Source organism: Rhinoraja longicauda, chromosome 1, assembly GCF_053455715.1.
Source record: "Rhinoraja longicauda isolate Sanriku21f chromosome 1, sRhiLon1.1, whole genome shotgun sequence".
Classification (NCBI taxonomy): domain Eukaryota; kingdom Metazoa; phylum Chordata; class Chondrichthyes; order Rajiformes; family Arhynchobatidae; genus Rhinoraja; species Rhinoraja longicauda.
The window spans coordinates 37742885-37760184 of NC_135953.1; the positions used below are offsets into that span (position 1 = coordinate 37742885).

The 17300-nt window shown below is 40.1% G+C and overlaps 1 protein-coding gene across 5 annotated transcripts in view; it reads left to right on the forward strand.

Moving 5' to 3' along the window:
* Positions 1-17300, forward strand: part of mtmr12 (myotubularin related protein 12) — a 72954-nt gene that overhangs the window by 38730 nt on the left and 16924 nt on the right. For 4 of the 5 annotated variants that reach the window (XR_013546170.1, XM_078394917.1, XM_078394983.1 and 1 more), the window contains exons 6-11: positions 1305-1398; positions 5709-5847; positions 6605-6680; positions 9749-9855; positions 12171-12301; positions 14267-14345. Coding sequence is in view for 4 of the 5 variants with exons in the window: in XM_078394917.1 (XP_078251043.1) it covers positions 1305-1398; positions 5709-5847; positions 6605-6680; positions 9749-9855; positions 12171-12301; positions 14267-14345 (626 nt within the window). In the remaining variant the exon portion in view is untranslated. Of the gene's footprint in view, positions 1-1304; positions 1399-2213; positions 2239-5708; positions 5848-6604; positions 6681-9748; positions 9856-12170; positions 12302-14266; positions 14346-17300 lie in introns of all 5 variants that reach the window. The other variant, XM_078395015.1, reaches the window with a different exon arrangement.

The following is a 17300-nucleotide window of genomic DNA, read 5'->3' on the forward strand; positions in this document are numbered from 1 at the left end:
CATCTGAGAAGAATGGGGGGGGGTTATGACACCTATTTTAATGTTTTTCTCCATAAACCAGCTGAACTAGAACTATGCTTCCTGTGTCATAACCTCCACTATCATTCAAGTTACTGATTTACAATTGATGCCAGTCCCTCTGGTTCCAATTCAAAAATCTCATTCTTGAGTTTTGAATCCAGGTCGTGGAGTAGCCCTCTTTACCTCAGCTATTTCTGTTCTTCCAATCCTGTTCCTTGGCATTTTGCTACATTCTAATTGTTGCAACTTTGCACTCTTGTCTTTCTGCTCAGGAATATCCTCTCTAAACCTCTTCACTATACTGTCTTTTAAGACACCATTTAAACCTGACTTTCAACAAAACCCTATAAATAACTTGCCCATATTGCAGTCTCTCTCTCTCTTACTGTGGTTTCCATGCTTGCCTTACTATATTTCCATGTCATTCCTCTAGAAATGAGCTTCACAAATTTGTTTTCATTTTCTTTGTCTTCATTAAGTCATTCCTTATTTTTAAAGAGGTGGAAATGCATCCATTGGTAAATCGCACCTTCTCATTGACTGTTATTCTCCAGGGAGTATGGGTATCCTTTATTCCTCTTCCATTATGTGTGCAAGGCATGTTCCTTGATCTGATCTATGGGTACTTTAGCAGTGCTTACTGCAGAGCATAGATAATGTTCAAGAACAAAGTGACATTGAAGCTGTTCTATAGGTTTCAGTTTAGTTTCAGTTTATTGTCACGTGTACCGAGGTACAGTGAAAAACCTTTAATTAAAAGTGCTCATAAAATTCTTTAGGGAACATACCAGATGATAAAGGTGATATCCTCCAGGAATGGAGAATTATTGGATGAAGGTATTGTGGGATTTTCCTGTTGAGCAGCAACTTAATCACCCTGGAGAAATGAGATTGAGATGGCCAAAGGAAGGAGTAGGGGCCAAAGAGGGTGTCGGGGAATCATTTGCAAATTGAGATTTTTTTAAAGTTGGGGAAATTGATCTTTTGAACTAGCTTGGTCAATACAAAACATCACCTATCTGTGTTCACCAGAGATGCTGCCTGACCTGCTGAGTTACTCCAGCACTTTGTCTTTGTTTGTAAAACCTTGCCTGTTTTTGAAGGAATAAAATTGGTATGGCCACTTGAATATTTGCTTTTTCAGTATTTCTGAATTTGTAATGGATAGAATAATTTAATTTATTGTTTTCTCTGACCTTTTCCCGTTCCTTCACCTCCCCCCCATGAATATGTCATTCACATTTCATATGCTCACTGCAAACTGTGTCTTTTTTTTCTTTCAGTTGATCCGAGGGATAGTTCACCATTGTTTGAATCCAACTTCTTTAAAATGTTTGTTTGCTTTCTCCTATGTTGGCCCAGCTGGTGGTCTTAAAGGTAATAAAGGTCATAAATCCTCTTACTTTTATTTTAACTTGTGCATAAATACAACAGATTGAACCAGCTTAACTCAAAGTAGTCTGGCATATTTTAGCCCATTGTTGCATTTGGTTTCTTGTATCATTTTAACTTTGTGGCTGAAGCTTGACGCTGTTTAAAATTATCTCTGGTCCCAGCATAATGTTGCAGCGTCCTTGGCTGAGACAGATCGCTATACACTTTATAGAAATTATCTTGATGTGGGTACACTGACAAGGAACGACAGCACCTCTACTGACAAAATTAGGGCAGAGATGACTGAAGTAGTTCAGTTCAGTGAAAAAATGAATGTGGACTTTTGTGTTTTAAGGGTACAGAAATCCCTACTTGTTACAGTGTGTTGGAATATTGTCTGCAATTCTATCTTTTTTATAAGAAGATTATTTGAGGCAAGGTGACACAACATTATAAGAAAGATGGGAGATAAAAAATGGAGATTGAAATCACAAAGGACTGAAGATGTTTCCTGCGCAGTGCACCAAAAATGGCGAGATGAGGACCATTTGGAGGGGAATTCAGCATGTTAGTTACAGAGTTCGCTTTGCCAAAAGTGGCAATTGTGCCAAAATAATAACCTGTTTAAGCAACTATTTGAATGAATTTTTTGCTAAGGTATAAGATATACTCATCAGTGTCTGACAAAAGTTGTTAAACTTAATCTATCTTTTAATGTACTTCACGTGTGAGAAACTTGGTTGCATCAAACTCTGAGGTGGGTGGCAGTTTCTTACCGAGCTTGTATTAATTTGCCCTCCACACTGTTTATTTCAAAGGGGATGGTGACCGTCATTATAAAAGGTAAGCTTGGATTAAGTTTTCAATGTTCTTTTTACTTACCGTACAATAATATCATGTAATTTAACTACATTTATTTTAGTATCATTGATTTGAGCTATCTATGAAGTATTTCCAAAATTGAAGACATTTAAAAACCATGTTATTGAAAGTAGTGCTCAAGGAAGTTACTCGTGGTGTGTTTTTATTGATTGAAAGATAGAGCTTGGAAATGGGCCCTTCGGCCTACCGATTCCATGCTGACTTTTGATCAACTGTTCTACGTTGCCCCTCTTTTGATAATAGACAATAGGTGCAGGAGGCGGCCATTTGGCCCTTCGAGCCAGCACCGCCATTCAATGTGATCATTCTGATCATTCTCAATCAGTACCCCGTCCTGCCTTCTCCCCATACCCCCTGACTCCGCTATCCTTAAGAGCTCTATCTAGCTCTCTCTTGAACGCATTCAGAGAATTGGCCTCCACTGCCTTCCGAGGCAGAGAATTCCACAGATTCACAACTCTGACTGAAAACGTTTTTCCTCATCTCAGTTCTAAATGGCCTACCCTTTATTCTTAAACTGTGGCCCCTTGTTCTGGATTCCCCCAACATTGGAACATGCAACATTTTGCATTTACTCCTTACACACAAGGGGCAACTTAGAGGCCAATTAACTTACAAACCTCTTTGGGATGTGGGAGGAAACGAGAGCACCTGGAGGAACCCCACTAAGCATGTTAATACGTATTCAAGCCACCCTTTTAATGATCTTCAATTGGATTATCTTGGGGCGTTCTCTGGTGTGAGGTTTTCCAGTTCTTGCATTCTTAATCCTTGTGTATTATTAATGCACTTGAGCTTTATTGCACACTCCTATTTTTTTGGTTATACCGTAATTAGAATTTTATGTGGAATGTTCCAAATAGTCTAGAATGTGCATTTAATATTTTGAGTGTCATCCTGGGATTTGAACAGTATTCATCTTGGTTGTATGGGTCAAATTTTATCTTCTTGTCTTTTGTTGTTACTGTGTGTAATATGACAGGCTTTGGTAATATATCCACCCAAATTGTTTTCTCTTGCAATTTGACCTGGGTAAGCAATGGCTAGCTCCTGGGTGTTCACTGTCCTTGCTTAACATTAATTTCTCATACTTCTTGCTCCGTTGAATGTAATTTTAACTATAACAGAGGTGCCTTTGTGCATTGTAATGAAATGGAAAATGAAATAAGATCTTTGTCGCATACATACCAAGGAAACATCAGTTTCTTTAAATTGAGTTTTAGAGTAACTATTTTCAGTTAGTTTTACTGGCTTCCTGCCTGTTTTGAGAATGACCTCATTATTATTCCTGAGTGGAATATAAACACCAGTGTAAAAAGATTTATATTGATCAAAATCTGTGAATGTGAATTACCTTGACAATAAGAACACCCATGTCATAATGTTCTTCAATTACTACAATTCTGCCTTCAACCCCATAATACTGAATAATATAATTACTAAACTCCGACACCTTGGCCTTTGGATGTCTTTCTGAAGCTGGCTTCTGGGCTTCCAGACTAGAAGACCTCCATCAGTTACAATTGGTCATATTTCCTCCATCTTGGCCCCCAACATTGGTGCTTCTCAAGGTGGTTTGCACAGTCCCCTGCTCTACTCCCTATTAAGTTTGCCAACTTCCTCAGTCCCAAATAAGGGACAAAGGGTGACGTCACCGCCCCGCGCCCCATGTGCCCTCACCCAGCAAGCGACCACGTGCTCCCGCTCCATCAATGGCGGCTGCCCCGGGCCGGGAGGCGGGTTGCTAAGCAACCTCCGTTCGGCGGCACCCGGGCTTACACTATCCGACGACTGTTGTGGACCCCGGGCTACAGTGTCCAGGCATACAATGTCCGGGCCTAATATGGGACAAGGGCAGTCTCGTACGGGACAAACCAATTTAGCCCAAAATACGGGATGTCCCGGCTAATACGGGACTGTTGGCAACCCTCCTCCCTATACACCCACGACCATGTTGCCTAGTATAATTCCAACTCGATCATTAGATTTGCCAATGATACCAGCCTGATTAACTTAGAGATTAAGGGTGGGAGAGAGATTGGGAACTTTGCATCATGATGTGAGAATAACAACCTAGCCTTTAATGTCAGCAAGATGAAAGAGTTGGCTGTTGATCTAAGGAAGCAGGGGAGATGAATAGAACCCTGTCCTCATTAATGTAGCTGCTGGAGAGGGGGTCATCAGCTTCAAGTTCTCAGGCATCCATATCGCCAGCAACCTAACCTCATTCCATCACACTGGTGTGGTGATTAAGAAAGCACATTGGCATAATAACAGGCTCCTGAGAAAAAATGGCATGTCTACAAGGGCTCTCTGTAACATCTACAGATGTACTGCAGTAAGTATTCTGAGGAGATGCATCTTGAGCTGCTATGGCAACCCCTCTGCTCTTGACCACCTGAACCTGCAGACAGTGGTGAATGCAAGTTGGTCTATTACAAACTTATCACTTCCATCTATCCACTCTGTCTTTGAGGCGTGTTGCATCAGGAAGGCAGGAAATACCGTTGAGAATGCCTGCCACCCTGGGCATTCTGTTCTTTCTTCAACCTTCTGGGAAAAGATACCAAGATAGTCCAGATGTCCAGAAGAAGATCTGCTTCTTCCCTATTGCTATCAAACTCTTGAACCACTGAAGTCTTTCATATCCCCCTCCAGGAGATGCTGTCACATACTCTCACTCTTACTGCAACTCTAACTCATTCAGTTGTTCCGTTATTGCACCTTAGTATTTTTTGCGCTAGTTCAGCTTGCTATACAATCTTTGCACATTGATGATTTGTTGTATTTGTTGTATTTATTATATTTAACATTGACATGTTTACTTTGAGCTTCATGTGGTCATGGAATTTCATTGCACCCACATGTGTGACAATAAACTAACCTGAATCCAAATCACAAGGCCATCTTTAAACTAGAGAAACAACGTACAATAAGTAATCCTGAACCTTAAATTTTGCTATTCAATACGCAGAAATGCATGCAGGATGACGGATAAGTGCATTTGGTGAACTGTTACTTAAAGTAGGTCATTCTGCTACTTAATAACACAACTGCATATGGCCCCTTTTATATTAAACTTTCCTGCATTTGCAGTTAGTTTTAGAGTTCTGTAATTTTTTGCACAATTCTTTACTTAACACATTGTTTATTTCATCCAGATGAAGGGTCTCCACCCAAAATATGGATCGTCCATTTCCCTCCACAAAATGCTACTTGATCTGCTGAGTTCCTCCAGCAGCTTATTTTGCTCCAGATTCTAGCATCTGTAGTCTGTTGTGTCTCAGTTTCTTTGATCTAGTTGAGATTTGAATTTCGATGCAATTGTAAGATTTTGGTTTAATATAGTAATTGAAAATTGTTCCAATCTCCATGATGACTGACTGGTGTTTTGGCAAACGTATAAAATATTATTTTATCTTTTCTCCAAGTTGGTCCCGGTGCTGAACGCGAACCTTCAACGTTAATGTTTGAAACCAAAGTTGATTGGAAAGTGGAACTGGAGCGCACAGGAGGTCTATTGAGCAACAGAATAATTTCCATTAATGAAAATTACCGCCTTGACCCTCGGTGAGTATTCAACATTTGGATATTGTACTGTGTGCCAAGTAATTTCTTTTAATTAGGAATGCAATAAAGAAATCTTTTTACTTTCCCAAGTAAAACGAAACATAAAAATGCCTTTTTACTAAAAATCCCACCTCAAAGGAGACATATAGCATATAGCTATATAGCATCTTTCATGGCATTTGAAAAATGCTGCTCAGACAGCAGTGATTTTTCAGTTTTGTGTGTGTGTGTGTGTATATACAGAAATACCATAGCCAACTTGTACACAGCAAAGTTCCAAAAAGAGCTGAGATAAATTGCTGTGAGACGTAAATGTTGGCCAATATAAGGAGAGTTCCTTTGTCTCCAAACAACAATATTGTTTGGTCACTTATTTCATTAGTTATTGGAAAACTTATCAGCAAATTGCCTTTTGTTTCCTTAATGCCAAATTACTTAATGCCAAAAGTAATTTATGCATTTTGAAACGGCCTTGGGTCAAGAAAGATGTTGTGAAAGTACTTCTTTGTAATTTCTGCACCTCTTAAAATTTTTCAGTCATGAGAATCAACTTCTAAAAATCAAAAAACTATACAGGGTATACACTCATCTGATTTGAATTTAGAACAGTAAGATTTCATAGTGTGAAGGAAGGCAGCTTTAACTTGGCAAGCCTTCCAACTTAGTGAACAGAGTCTAATCGGTGAAATGCAACAAGTTTGTCATTCAATTGTTACTTTTATATTTTCAAAAATATGCTTGGATTCTTTTGTTATAGACTTCCACAGTTCTTTGCTGTTCCTTCCTCTGTCGCTGATGATGATATCAAGAAACACAAAGGGAGAGGAATACCTGTAAGTTTGGGTTTTTAAAAAAATCTTGCTCCTTTCCCAGTTCTTGATGGCAGTAGTACATTATCTTTCATGCCCAACCTGTTTGGTAAATGCTTGATTCTTACTTTTTCCTTAAAGCCTTTTTAAGTTTTGCTTTGTTAGAACCTTTTTGTTCAATTTACAAGGATCTGCAGAGCACCTTGTGTTACAACAACAATGTTGCTGCAAATTGGAGATTTGTATGGTTGCTGGAATAACTTGGAGCTTATTGGTATTAATCGTGAAATAGGCAATTAACACTAGCATTGGCCTTCAGACGGATAATTTCAAGATGCATCCTCATTTTCAAATAACCACAATATGTAGAGAAGAGTCGTATAATTCACAGCCATAAAAATGGCCCTCTTGTTCATCCTTCAAATAAATCCACCAATTAAGTCACATTTTTGTTTTTTTCAGCCTGAAGTTCTTGATTTATATTCTTGTATCCTTCTTTCCTTCCCCTTTTTTATTTTCTCAAGACCTTTAATGTATTATTGTTATTAGATTGCATTATTTTTGATTATTGCTTAAAAAGTGTCATGAAACTATTTGCTACAGTAAAGGTGCTGTTATAAATAAGTTGTGGTTTTGATGATGGCAGTGGCCTGAAGCTTGTTTCAGAAGTGATCAATTTGCTGCCCATTGCTTTCATCTCATCCCACTTTGAATTTTGAATATATGTCATGTCCTTCTATGAATAGAAATGGGTTCCACCCAGCTGTATGTAACAGTTCTAATTTTATAACATGACAGCAATGAAGTGCTGCTCCTTAATATATCAAGTCATATAGCACAGAAACGGGTCCCTTGGACCAACTTGTCCACACAGACCCAGTGCACATCTCTGCTGGTCCCATTTTCCCATGTTTGTCCTACATCCCTTCTAAAACTGTTCTATCCATGTACTTGTCCAAATATATTTTAAATGTTGTTATTGTGCCTGTCTCAACCACTTTCTCTAACAGTTAACTTCTGGGGTGGATAAAGGTTTTCCCCTTGGGTCTCAAATAAATCTTTCCCCTCACTTTAAATGCATGTCTTCTTGTTCTTGATTTCCTCAACCCAATTAACCATGTGACAATTAGTTGGCATACATGCCCAAGAAAATCAATATTCCTCATGCCTTTCCAATGTTTATCAATTGTGCTATTGAGGTAATCAATAATGGCTAATTGTGGACAATCAATGTGGCTTTGTGCCAGGTAGGTCATGTCTTATGAACGTCATTGAGTTTTTGAGGAGGTGACAATAATGATTTATGGGATGGGTAGTGGATGTTGTCCACATAGATTTTGGTTTGGCATTTCATAATTTCAAGATCACTCACGGTAGGCTGATCCTGAAGTTTAAGATGGATGGGATCCATGCTAACGTGGTTGTTTTAATTCAGAAAGGCCTTACTCGTAGAAGACAGGGTTGCGGTGGAAGGGTGTTATTTTGACTGGAGATCTGTGATCCAATGTACTTTATCCACTGACTCCAGTGTACCCGAGATGCCCCCATATATAACAAACAGAGGCCCCAGCGTAGATCCCTGGAGTTCCACAGGGATCTATGCTGGGGGCTCTGTTTGTTATATATGGGGGCATCTCGGGTACACTGGAGTCGGTGGATAAAGTACATTGGATAAAGTACTTAATAATAATAATAATAATATATTCCTTTATTTGTCCCACACCGGGGAAATTTGCAGTGTTACAGCAGCAAAATGGATAGCAAGAGACTTTCATTAGAAATAAAAATAAAGACAAGGATAAATTGTCATTTACTGTGTATTCCTTTACAGTTACTATTGACTGGTCTGCTGGGAGTAGTCTCTTTGCAAGAGACCCAAGTACAGAGATGTGTGAGGTGTTGCATTTTGGGATGTCGAAGAAGGGCAGGAAATGGTAGGCCTCTGGGTAGTTGTAGGGCAGAGGGATCTAGGAGTACATGTACATGGTTCCTTGAAGGTCGAATCGCAGGTAGATAATGTGGTCAAAAAGACTTTTAGCACTTTGGCCTTCATCAGTCAATTATTGAGTATAGAAGTTGGGAGGTCATGTTGCAGTTGTATAAGGCGTTGGTGAGACCGCATTTAGAATATTGTGTTCAGTTCTGGGCACCGTGTAATAGGAAAGATATTGTCAAGCTTGAAAAGGTTCAGAAAAGATTTAGATGTTACCAAGACTAGAGGGTGTGAGCTATAGGAAGAGGTTGCGTAGGCTGGGTCTCTATTCCATGGAGTGCAGGAGGATGAGGGGAGATATTGTAGTGGTATACAAAATCACGAGAGGAATAGATCGGACAGATGCACAGTCTTTTGCCCAGAGAAGGAGAATCAAGGACCAGAGGACTTGGGTTCAAGGTGAAGGGGGAAAGATTTAATAGGAATCCGAGGGGTAACTTTTTCACACAAAGGGTGGTGGGTGTATGGAACAAGCTGCCAGAGGAAGTAGTTGAGACTGGGACTATCCCATTGTTTAAGAAACAGTTGGACAGGTACATGGATAGGACATGTTTGGAAGGATATGGACCAAGCGCAGGCTAATGTAGCTGGGACATTGTTGGCTGGTGTGGGCGAGTTGGGCCAAAGGGCCTGTTTCCACATTGTATCACTCTATGACTCTTCTAAAAGTCAGAGTTTATGAAATTAAAGGCATTTTAATGACCAGATAAGTAAATCCGGTAAATTGCAAAGACTAAGAATAATGGGGTGAACTCCAAAAGATTTCAACTGGTGGTGTTGCACAACGTTCAATTATTGATGCAATCCCAAAAGAGAAATTGGGTGATGGGATGGAAAGCTACAATCAAAGTTTGCAAAAAAATCAGAGCAGTTTGGGGACCACATCTTTGGAATCATTTACCTGGACTGTCAAATAGCTATATTTCTGTGGTGAACATTCTGTATGCATGCACACTTGTTACAAAGATATCGGACTTCCCTTTCAAACTTCCCGGTGTGAGTGAAGCAGGCTGCCTTTTAACAAATTTGTCTTGCAACAATGCTTTTCTTAAAAATAAACAAGAGTATTTAAAAATATATTTCTCTTGTATCACTGCAGCTTTGGTGCTGGTCTCACGCGAGTGGTTGTGTGTTGCTGAAGATGACAACTCTGCCTGAAACAGCTGATGACAGTACTTCACAAACAGACAAAGTTTGGACTGACAGGTTGGTTGTCAGTTTTCTTTGTGCATTAAGAATGTCCACATGAAGCTGAGCTTCAAATTGGAATGGGTGTCTTTGACTGTGTTTTTCCCCCCACTATTCAAGGCAATGTGCGCTGTTTGTTATGGTTTGCAGATGATTTTCATGACGTTCTAGAGAAATTGGTCTGAACAGAATAAACTAAATGGTGATAAACCAAACAATTTGGAGCTTATATACAATAATATGCTTTGTCAATGTAAAATTGACATTTAATTGTTTTGCTAATCTGTCAGAGCAAAGGTCTAGTACCATAGTACCTTGCAACCTTTTTTGTTAACCACTAGTACTATGGCCATTCATCTCTATAACCTTTTGTGTGTGAGTATAGTTTCCATTTCCATGTAAAAGGGAAATTAGTTTTCCAAGCTCCTCTTTACCACAACCCCCCCCCCCTCGATCCTTCCCCCCTCCCCCCAAAAAATCAATCCTTTGGAATTCAGTAGAACTTGTATTACCTTGGTAGTGCTGATTCTTGATTGTTTTGAGTCCGATTGTTGTTTCTTGCGGCACATGGATTTTGAGCTGATTTTTCCATCAATGTGCAAAGTTCTAGTTTTGTCCGGTGCACTGTAGTTGATTCAGACATGATGATTTGTGAAATGGTGTTCACTTTGCAAGTACTGTTCCTTCATGACCTTGCTTCAGAGTTTCACGGCTTCTATCATGCAGTTCATGCATTAGGTAGAGTGTATAGGTAATAGATGTTGATTCCAATACCTTGGGTAATCAAATAACTTCTGTCGTGAATGAAACAACAGGCTAATTTCATCCGAGACGAGAGACATTTTCTCCAGTACCATGTCCTGGATAATAATTTTTTTCAAGTGATGTAGCAATATTTAATATTAGAAATAAACATTTAAATTGCTTTTGATTTGAGTCTGAATCTGAATCTGAATTACCTTTATTGTCATTCAAAATGAATGTACAAATAATTTGTTAGCTTGTAACATTACCCACTCTTTATTTCTTCTCACTTTTCTACTTTAATTGGTTATGTTAATATGGCTAGCACCAAGTTGGTAATGATATAGGATACTGATGGACAGAATCTTGAGAATATAGCATTACATTTGAGTGGTTTTATTGTAAAGCTAGCATGGACTGCCATGAGAGAAGATGTGAATAGCGTTAGAGTTAAGTATATAACTATTTCAGGCCTGTCTACTTTGTAATGCTTAGTGGCTACATAATGTTACATGGACAAAAACAATTTGGCTAGATAAGGGCATTTGTGATAGTGGGGAACTTAACATGAAGCGAAGATAGGTTCACTTAGCCTTTTATTATTGAGGCCTTGTCTGTTGCTGCCACATGCTGTGCTCTGTTGTGGTTGAGAATTGATGTATTTGGAACCTCCATCTCCAATTATTTACTTGATTAAATATGCTACGTACAGTTGAGAATGTTGAACTGCTATGCTATCTGAAATCTCGGTATAATCGCTGACATTTTTAATTTGGTACTTAGTCCTGCTGTTTTTGTATTGGTAGTTCAATCCTGGGTATTTCTTGTGTTGTTCTTGACTTTTTTCCTTCATATTCGTAATTTGGTTTGATTAATCAAAGAAATGTATTGGGCTGAGGTTATACATTACGATCAAGTAGGACTTTGCTGATGATTTACCTGATCTAGATATCAAACCTGCTAAATCTGCTCTTATCTCTGACCCCCTGGATCCAGTGGTACATTCACTGTTAAAACGGTGCCATTATAGAGTAGATGAGATTGAAACTTCACTGAGATAATCCAAGAACCATTCCTACCATTTAGATTATTCAGACATTCCTACATCTGAGATGTGGGTGTGATTACTGTCTAATTGGTTGCACAAATGTTGTTGTTGCTTGGCATGTCACCTGCAGGCTCACTTCTGCAGCTCTAGTGGCTGACATGGTTGGAGCCACTGTTTGTGCTTGGCACGAATGGTCCTTGAATCCTTACCCCCAATCCCTCCCACCCCTTTCCTCATTGTCTCCGAGGAAAGAATTCTGTTGCTTTGCTTGTTGATTAATATGAAGTACTGATTTATAGATTGGGGGAAAGTCTGGATTGTTTGATGTAGAGCCAAGAAATTTCAAATTTCCCACTTTACACAAGGAAAATCTTTTACAATGTTTCAAAAAAATCAACCAAATGGAGCATGTCGTGGAATTGCCTCTTTCCTTAAAAATTCACCTCTAGATGAATGAGAGGTGTGTCTATAATTTAATATGTGCAGCTTAATGATTTTATTTTTATTAATAATTGTAATGTTCCTTTTCTCGGACTTGTAGGCTGCTTCATGTTCTCGGAGAAACCCACCCCTCAAATCACATGGTCAGGACTGAGGTCCTTTCAACCACTCTCCCAACTCTGCAGGAAATACAGGCCTCTTACAACAGATTTAAACAACTCTTTTTGATGGGTAATTTTTGTACATTAAATAGAAACAATATAAATGGGTTTAGATGGAATCAGCTCTGGTTTTAAAATGTTATACTAAGTTTCAAAACACTTGATTTTCTTGGGTGCCCCTGGAGAACATGGATGGGTAACATTTTGGATGCTCATTTTGAGCATTGGTTTTGGATTTCATTCTCCATTGTGTCATAATTTCTATTTAAGGGATCAATTCAGTGGTATAGGCCTAAAGATTTGATTATAATTCAGTATATGCTATTTGTTCTACTGGGTAAAAGTTAATATTTGATTGTATAATTACCAAATGGAGCATGTCGTAGAATTGCCTCTTTCCTTAAAAATTCACCTCTAGATGAATGAGAGTGGGCTTGTATACACTGGAATTTAGAAGGATGAGGGGGGATCTTATTGAAACATAAGATAATTAGAGGATTGGACACATTAGAGGCAGGAAACATGTTCCCAATGTTGGGGGAGTCCAGAACAAGGGGCCACAGTTTAAGAATAAGGGGTAGGCCATTTAGAACGGAGATGAGGAAGAACTTTTTCAGTCAGAGAGTGGTGAAGGTGTGGAATTCTCTGCCTCAGAAGGCAGTGGAGGCCAGTTCGTTGGATGCTTTCAAGAGAGAGCTGGATAGAGCTCTTAAGGATAGCGGAGTGAGGGGGTATGGGGAGAAGGCAGGAACGGGGTACTGATTGAGAGTGATCAGCCATGATCGCATTGAATGGCGGTGCTGGCTCGAAGGGCTGAATGGCCTACTCCTGCACCTATTGTTTATTGTCTATATAATTTGCGCAACAAAATGTTATTAATATTGGGGCATGTTTTGAATTGTCAGTTTAATTAAATGAATTCTGCCTAATGTCAACATGTCCTCTTCTCTCCCAATGTGTAGAAATGGTTTCTTAAGAAAAGATTTTATGAACGAATGCTTAAAAATTTTGTTTAGAAATTCAGCATGGAAACTAGCCCACCGAATCCACGCTGACCACTGATCATCTGTTCACATCAATTCTATGTAATCCTACTTTCTCAGCCATTAGCCCACACACTCGGGACAATTTGCAGAGGCTAATTAGCCAACAAACCCACAAGGTCAGCAGTGATAATAGCAGAATTGGGTCAATTGGCCCATCAAGTCTACTCCGCCATTCAATCATGTCTGATCTATCTCTCCCGCCTAATCCCATTCTCCTGCCTTCTCCCCATAATTCCTGACACCCGTACTAATCAAGAATCTATCTCTGCCTTAAAAATATCCATTGACTTGGCCTTCACAGCCATCTGTGGCAAAGAATTCCACAGATTCATCAACCTCCGACTAAAGAAATTTCTTCTCATCTTCCTAAAGGAATGTCCTTTAATTATGAGGACTTTAATTATGAGGACTTCTAGTCCTAGACTCTCCCACTAGTGGAAACATCCGCTCCACATCCACTCTATCCAAGCCTTTCACTATTCGGTACGTTTCAGTGAGGTCCTCCCTCATCCTTCTAAACTCCAGCGAGTACAGGCCCTGTGCTGTCAAACGCTCATCATAAGACCTGTTTACATGTCTTTGGGATGTAGAAGAAAACTGGAGGAAATTCACAAGGTCACATGAAGAACATGCAAATTTCACACAGACAGCATCCGAGGGTCGGGATCGAACTGGGTGTCTGATGCTGTGAGGCAGTAGCTCATACCAGCTGCACCGCTGCTGCCCATTATTTGAAGTGCAGTTTGTATTTAAGTAAGCTTAGGTCTAAAATAATAGGCACTTAGTGTTATACTAAGAGAAGTTTTTACTTACAAAAGGAAAGATTCAACTGGCTCTGTATTTGGTATAGTTATTTTGTAAAAATTAGACTTTTTACCAATATATCCATAGATCTGTCTTTTGTCTTTAGCACATTTGGAAGATATGTAAAATTATTTGAAACCAATTTTGGTTCAGTCTGACCTGTTTTAATTATTATTCTTGTCCAGATAATGCTGCTGATTTCTGGGAATCTGACATTAAGTGGCTGTCTACGATAGAGAATGCAAATTGGTTGGAAATTATCAGGTTGGTTTACATTTTCCAAATGACTTGTTAAATTGTAAATTAGACGTTGGTTGTTTCTTGGGTGAATATGCTCAAACGCACATTTTTTAAAACTGCAGAAGTTTTAAAAACCTTTAAAGGCAAGACCTTTATTACTGCTTTTTAAAGAAAACCTTTATTACTGCTTTTTAAAGAAAACTTGCATCTGGAGTCATTGTCATACAGCACAGAAACAAGCTTTTCGGCCCAACTCATCCATACTGACTAAGGTGCCTCATCTAAGCTAGTCCTATTTGCCTGTATTTGGCCTATATCCCTCTAAATCTTTCCTATCCATGTAGCTGCCCAAGTGACTTTTTAAATGCTGTTATTGTACGTGCCTCGACTATCTCTTCTGGCAGCTTGTTCCGTATACTCACCACCCTCTGAGTGAAAAAGATGCCCCTCGGCCTCGTATTCAATCTTGTCTCTTTCACCTTGAACATATGTCCTCTTGTTTTTGATTCCCCTACTTGGGTAAAAGGCTGCATTCACCCTATGATGATTCCTCTCATGATAATATACACCTCCAAAAGATCACCCCCTCAGCCTCCTGCACTCCAAGGAATAAAGTCCTAGCCTGCCCAACCTCTCTTTGTAGCTTAGCCACTCAAGTCCTGGTAACATCCTCGGAAATCTTCTCTGCACTTTTCCCAGCTTAATGACCTCATTCCAACAGCAGGGTGGCCAAAACTGAACACAATACTCCAAATGCGGCCTCAGCAACGACTTGTCCAACTGTAATAAAATACATCCCAACTTCTATACTCTACCCTGGTGGAAGGCCAATGTACCACTGGCCTTCTTGACCTACTTGTACCTGTGATCTAATTTATTTTAATATTTATGAATTGATCTTCATTGCTTCCTTTTAAGAGAACTTTGTTCTGTGATAATGTAGTTCTGAATTTATTTAAATCATTTGAAATATTGGGCATATGATACTTTTGTATAATGTATGAAATTGAGTATAAATTATGTGTGTATAAAATCACGAGAGGAATAGATCGGGTAGATAGACAGTCTCTTGCCTAGAGTAGGTGAATTGAGGACCCGAAGTCATAGGTTTAAGGTGAATGGGAGAAGATTTAATAGGAATCTGAGGGGTAACATGTTCACACAAAGTTAAACTATCCCAACATTTAAACAGTTAGGCAGGTTCATGGATAGGACAGGTTTGGAGGGATTTGAACCAAACGTGGGCAGATGAGACTAGCTGGAACATGTTGGCTGGTGTGGCCAAGTTGCGCCGAAGGGCCTGTTTCCACACTGTATCACTCTGTGACTATGACTAGGATTATAATGTGGGCTTAATATGTGGACTCGATGATTTTTTATTTGTAGACCTTGTTTTCGATAAATCACTGGATTCAGATAACAGTTTTGATTCGCTCAGTAATTTATTACACTACTAAATAAGGCACATACACTCGCGTATCCTCTAATATCCCCGAACCCACTCGCAAACCCCAAGTGCACAGCAGAGCACGCAGCAGGGTGTTTCTAAATATACCCACGGAAACCCACACGCACGTGCAAACTCATCAGAGCACGCCACAGGAGGTTTCATTCAAGATCACCTGGCACCGTCCCCGACTCAGTCCGAGGCTGAGGTTCTCTCCCCGAAAGGGCGCCCAATACTGTCCTTTATGGCATTTCTTATCAGAGCAGAGTGCCCTCTCCCCAAGCTAATCATAAGCCCCCCTTGTCTGCGACGTTTCTGCGCCACTAACGGCCGGGGGCGCGAGTGGTCTATCCAACTACTGCTGTTGTGTGGTGTTTGCCAACGTTACGCTTTCCCATAGAATGGCCTTGAAGACTGCGTTTCCAGGCAATGATCACAGATAATGAGTGAAGGATAGCGGAGTGAGGGGGTATGGAGAGAAGGCAGGAACGGGGTACTGATTGAGAGTGATCAGCCATGATCGCATTGAATGGCGGTGCTGGCTCGAAGGGCTGAATGGCCTACTCCTGCACCTATTGTCTATTGTCTATTGATAACGCATCTGGAAACTTGTTTTCGAGAGGCTATGGCATGTAGGGCTGCTAACGTACCTGATAACTCCATCTCACATTTTAGCTGAAATTGTCAGTTTACCCCTTGCACTGCGCTCCACCCCTTGGAGTCATCAGTCTACATTAGCACCCATCTAACTACATGTTACTGAGTATACAAACAATAATAATCAAAAGCACAGTCTAATAATTTTATCTCTATAAATGTGAGGTGATTGTGTCAAACTAACTATCCGTGCCATAATGGCATGAGTTGAGTGTTCTATCAGACACCGAGCTAGTTTCGGATGTCTCTGAAAGCAAAGCTTATCTCAATGACCCTGCAGGAGTCCCCATGATTTACTGGCCTCTTTTAATTGGCACAAGCATGCAAAGTGGTGTTTTGAACACAATTTCACCTCACATTAACCCCATACACCCCAAATCCCATTACATTTGGCCCGGGCCCAATACCACAACTCCACCCTCTTGGCACTCCGCACACAGCAGTAGGGAAGCACCCAATTGCAGAATATTGTGCCAACTATAACTAAAACATGCCCAGTCACCAGCCATTGCATAATAATATGCCCCCAACCTCCAAGACCACCAATTGCACCATGCGCTCTACGAGGCCTCCTCGTGCAACTGTTTACCAACTTTATTCAAGGCCTCAACTTGTTCTTGCATGCGGGGCACCAGGTTTGTAATGTTTTCACTGGCATTTGGTATGTAAGTGCAGCATTCTCTCCCTATGATGGCACACAAGTCCCCCCTTTCTTGGCTAATAGGAAGTCCAGGGCCATGAGATTCTGCAAGGCGACAGTTCGTATTGCCACCATTTCAGCGTTCAGGACTTTGATAGACTGCCCTGCCTCTACTGGCCCCAGAGTGGTCCTATTGTCTGTGATGTGGAACATGTGCACAAACTCAGTTTACATA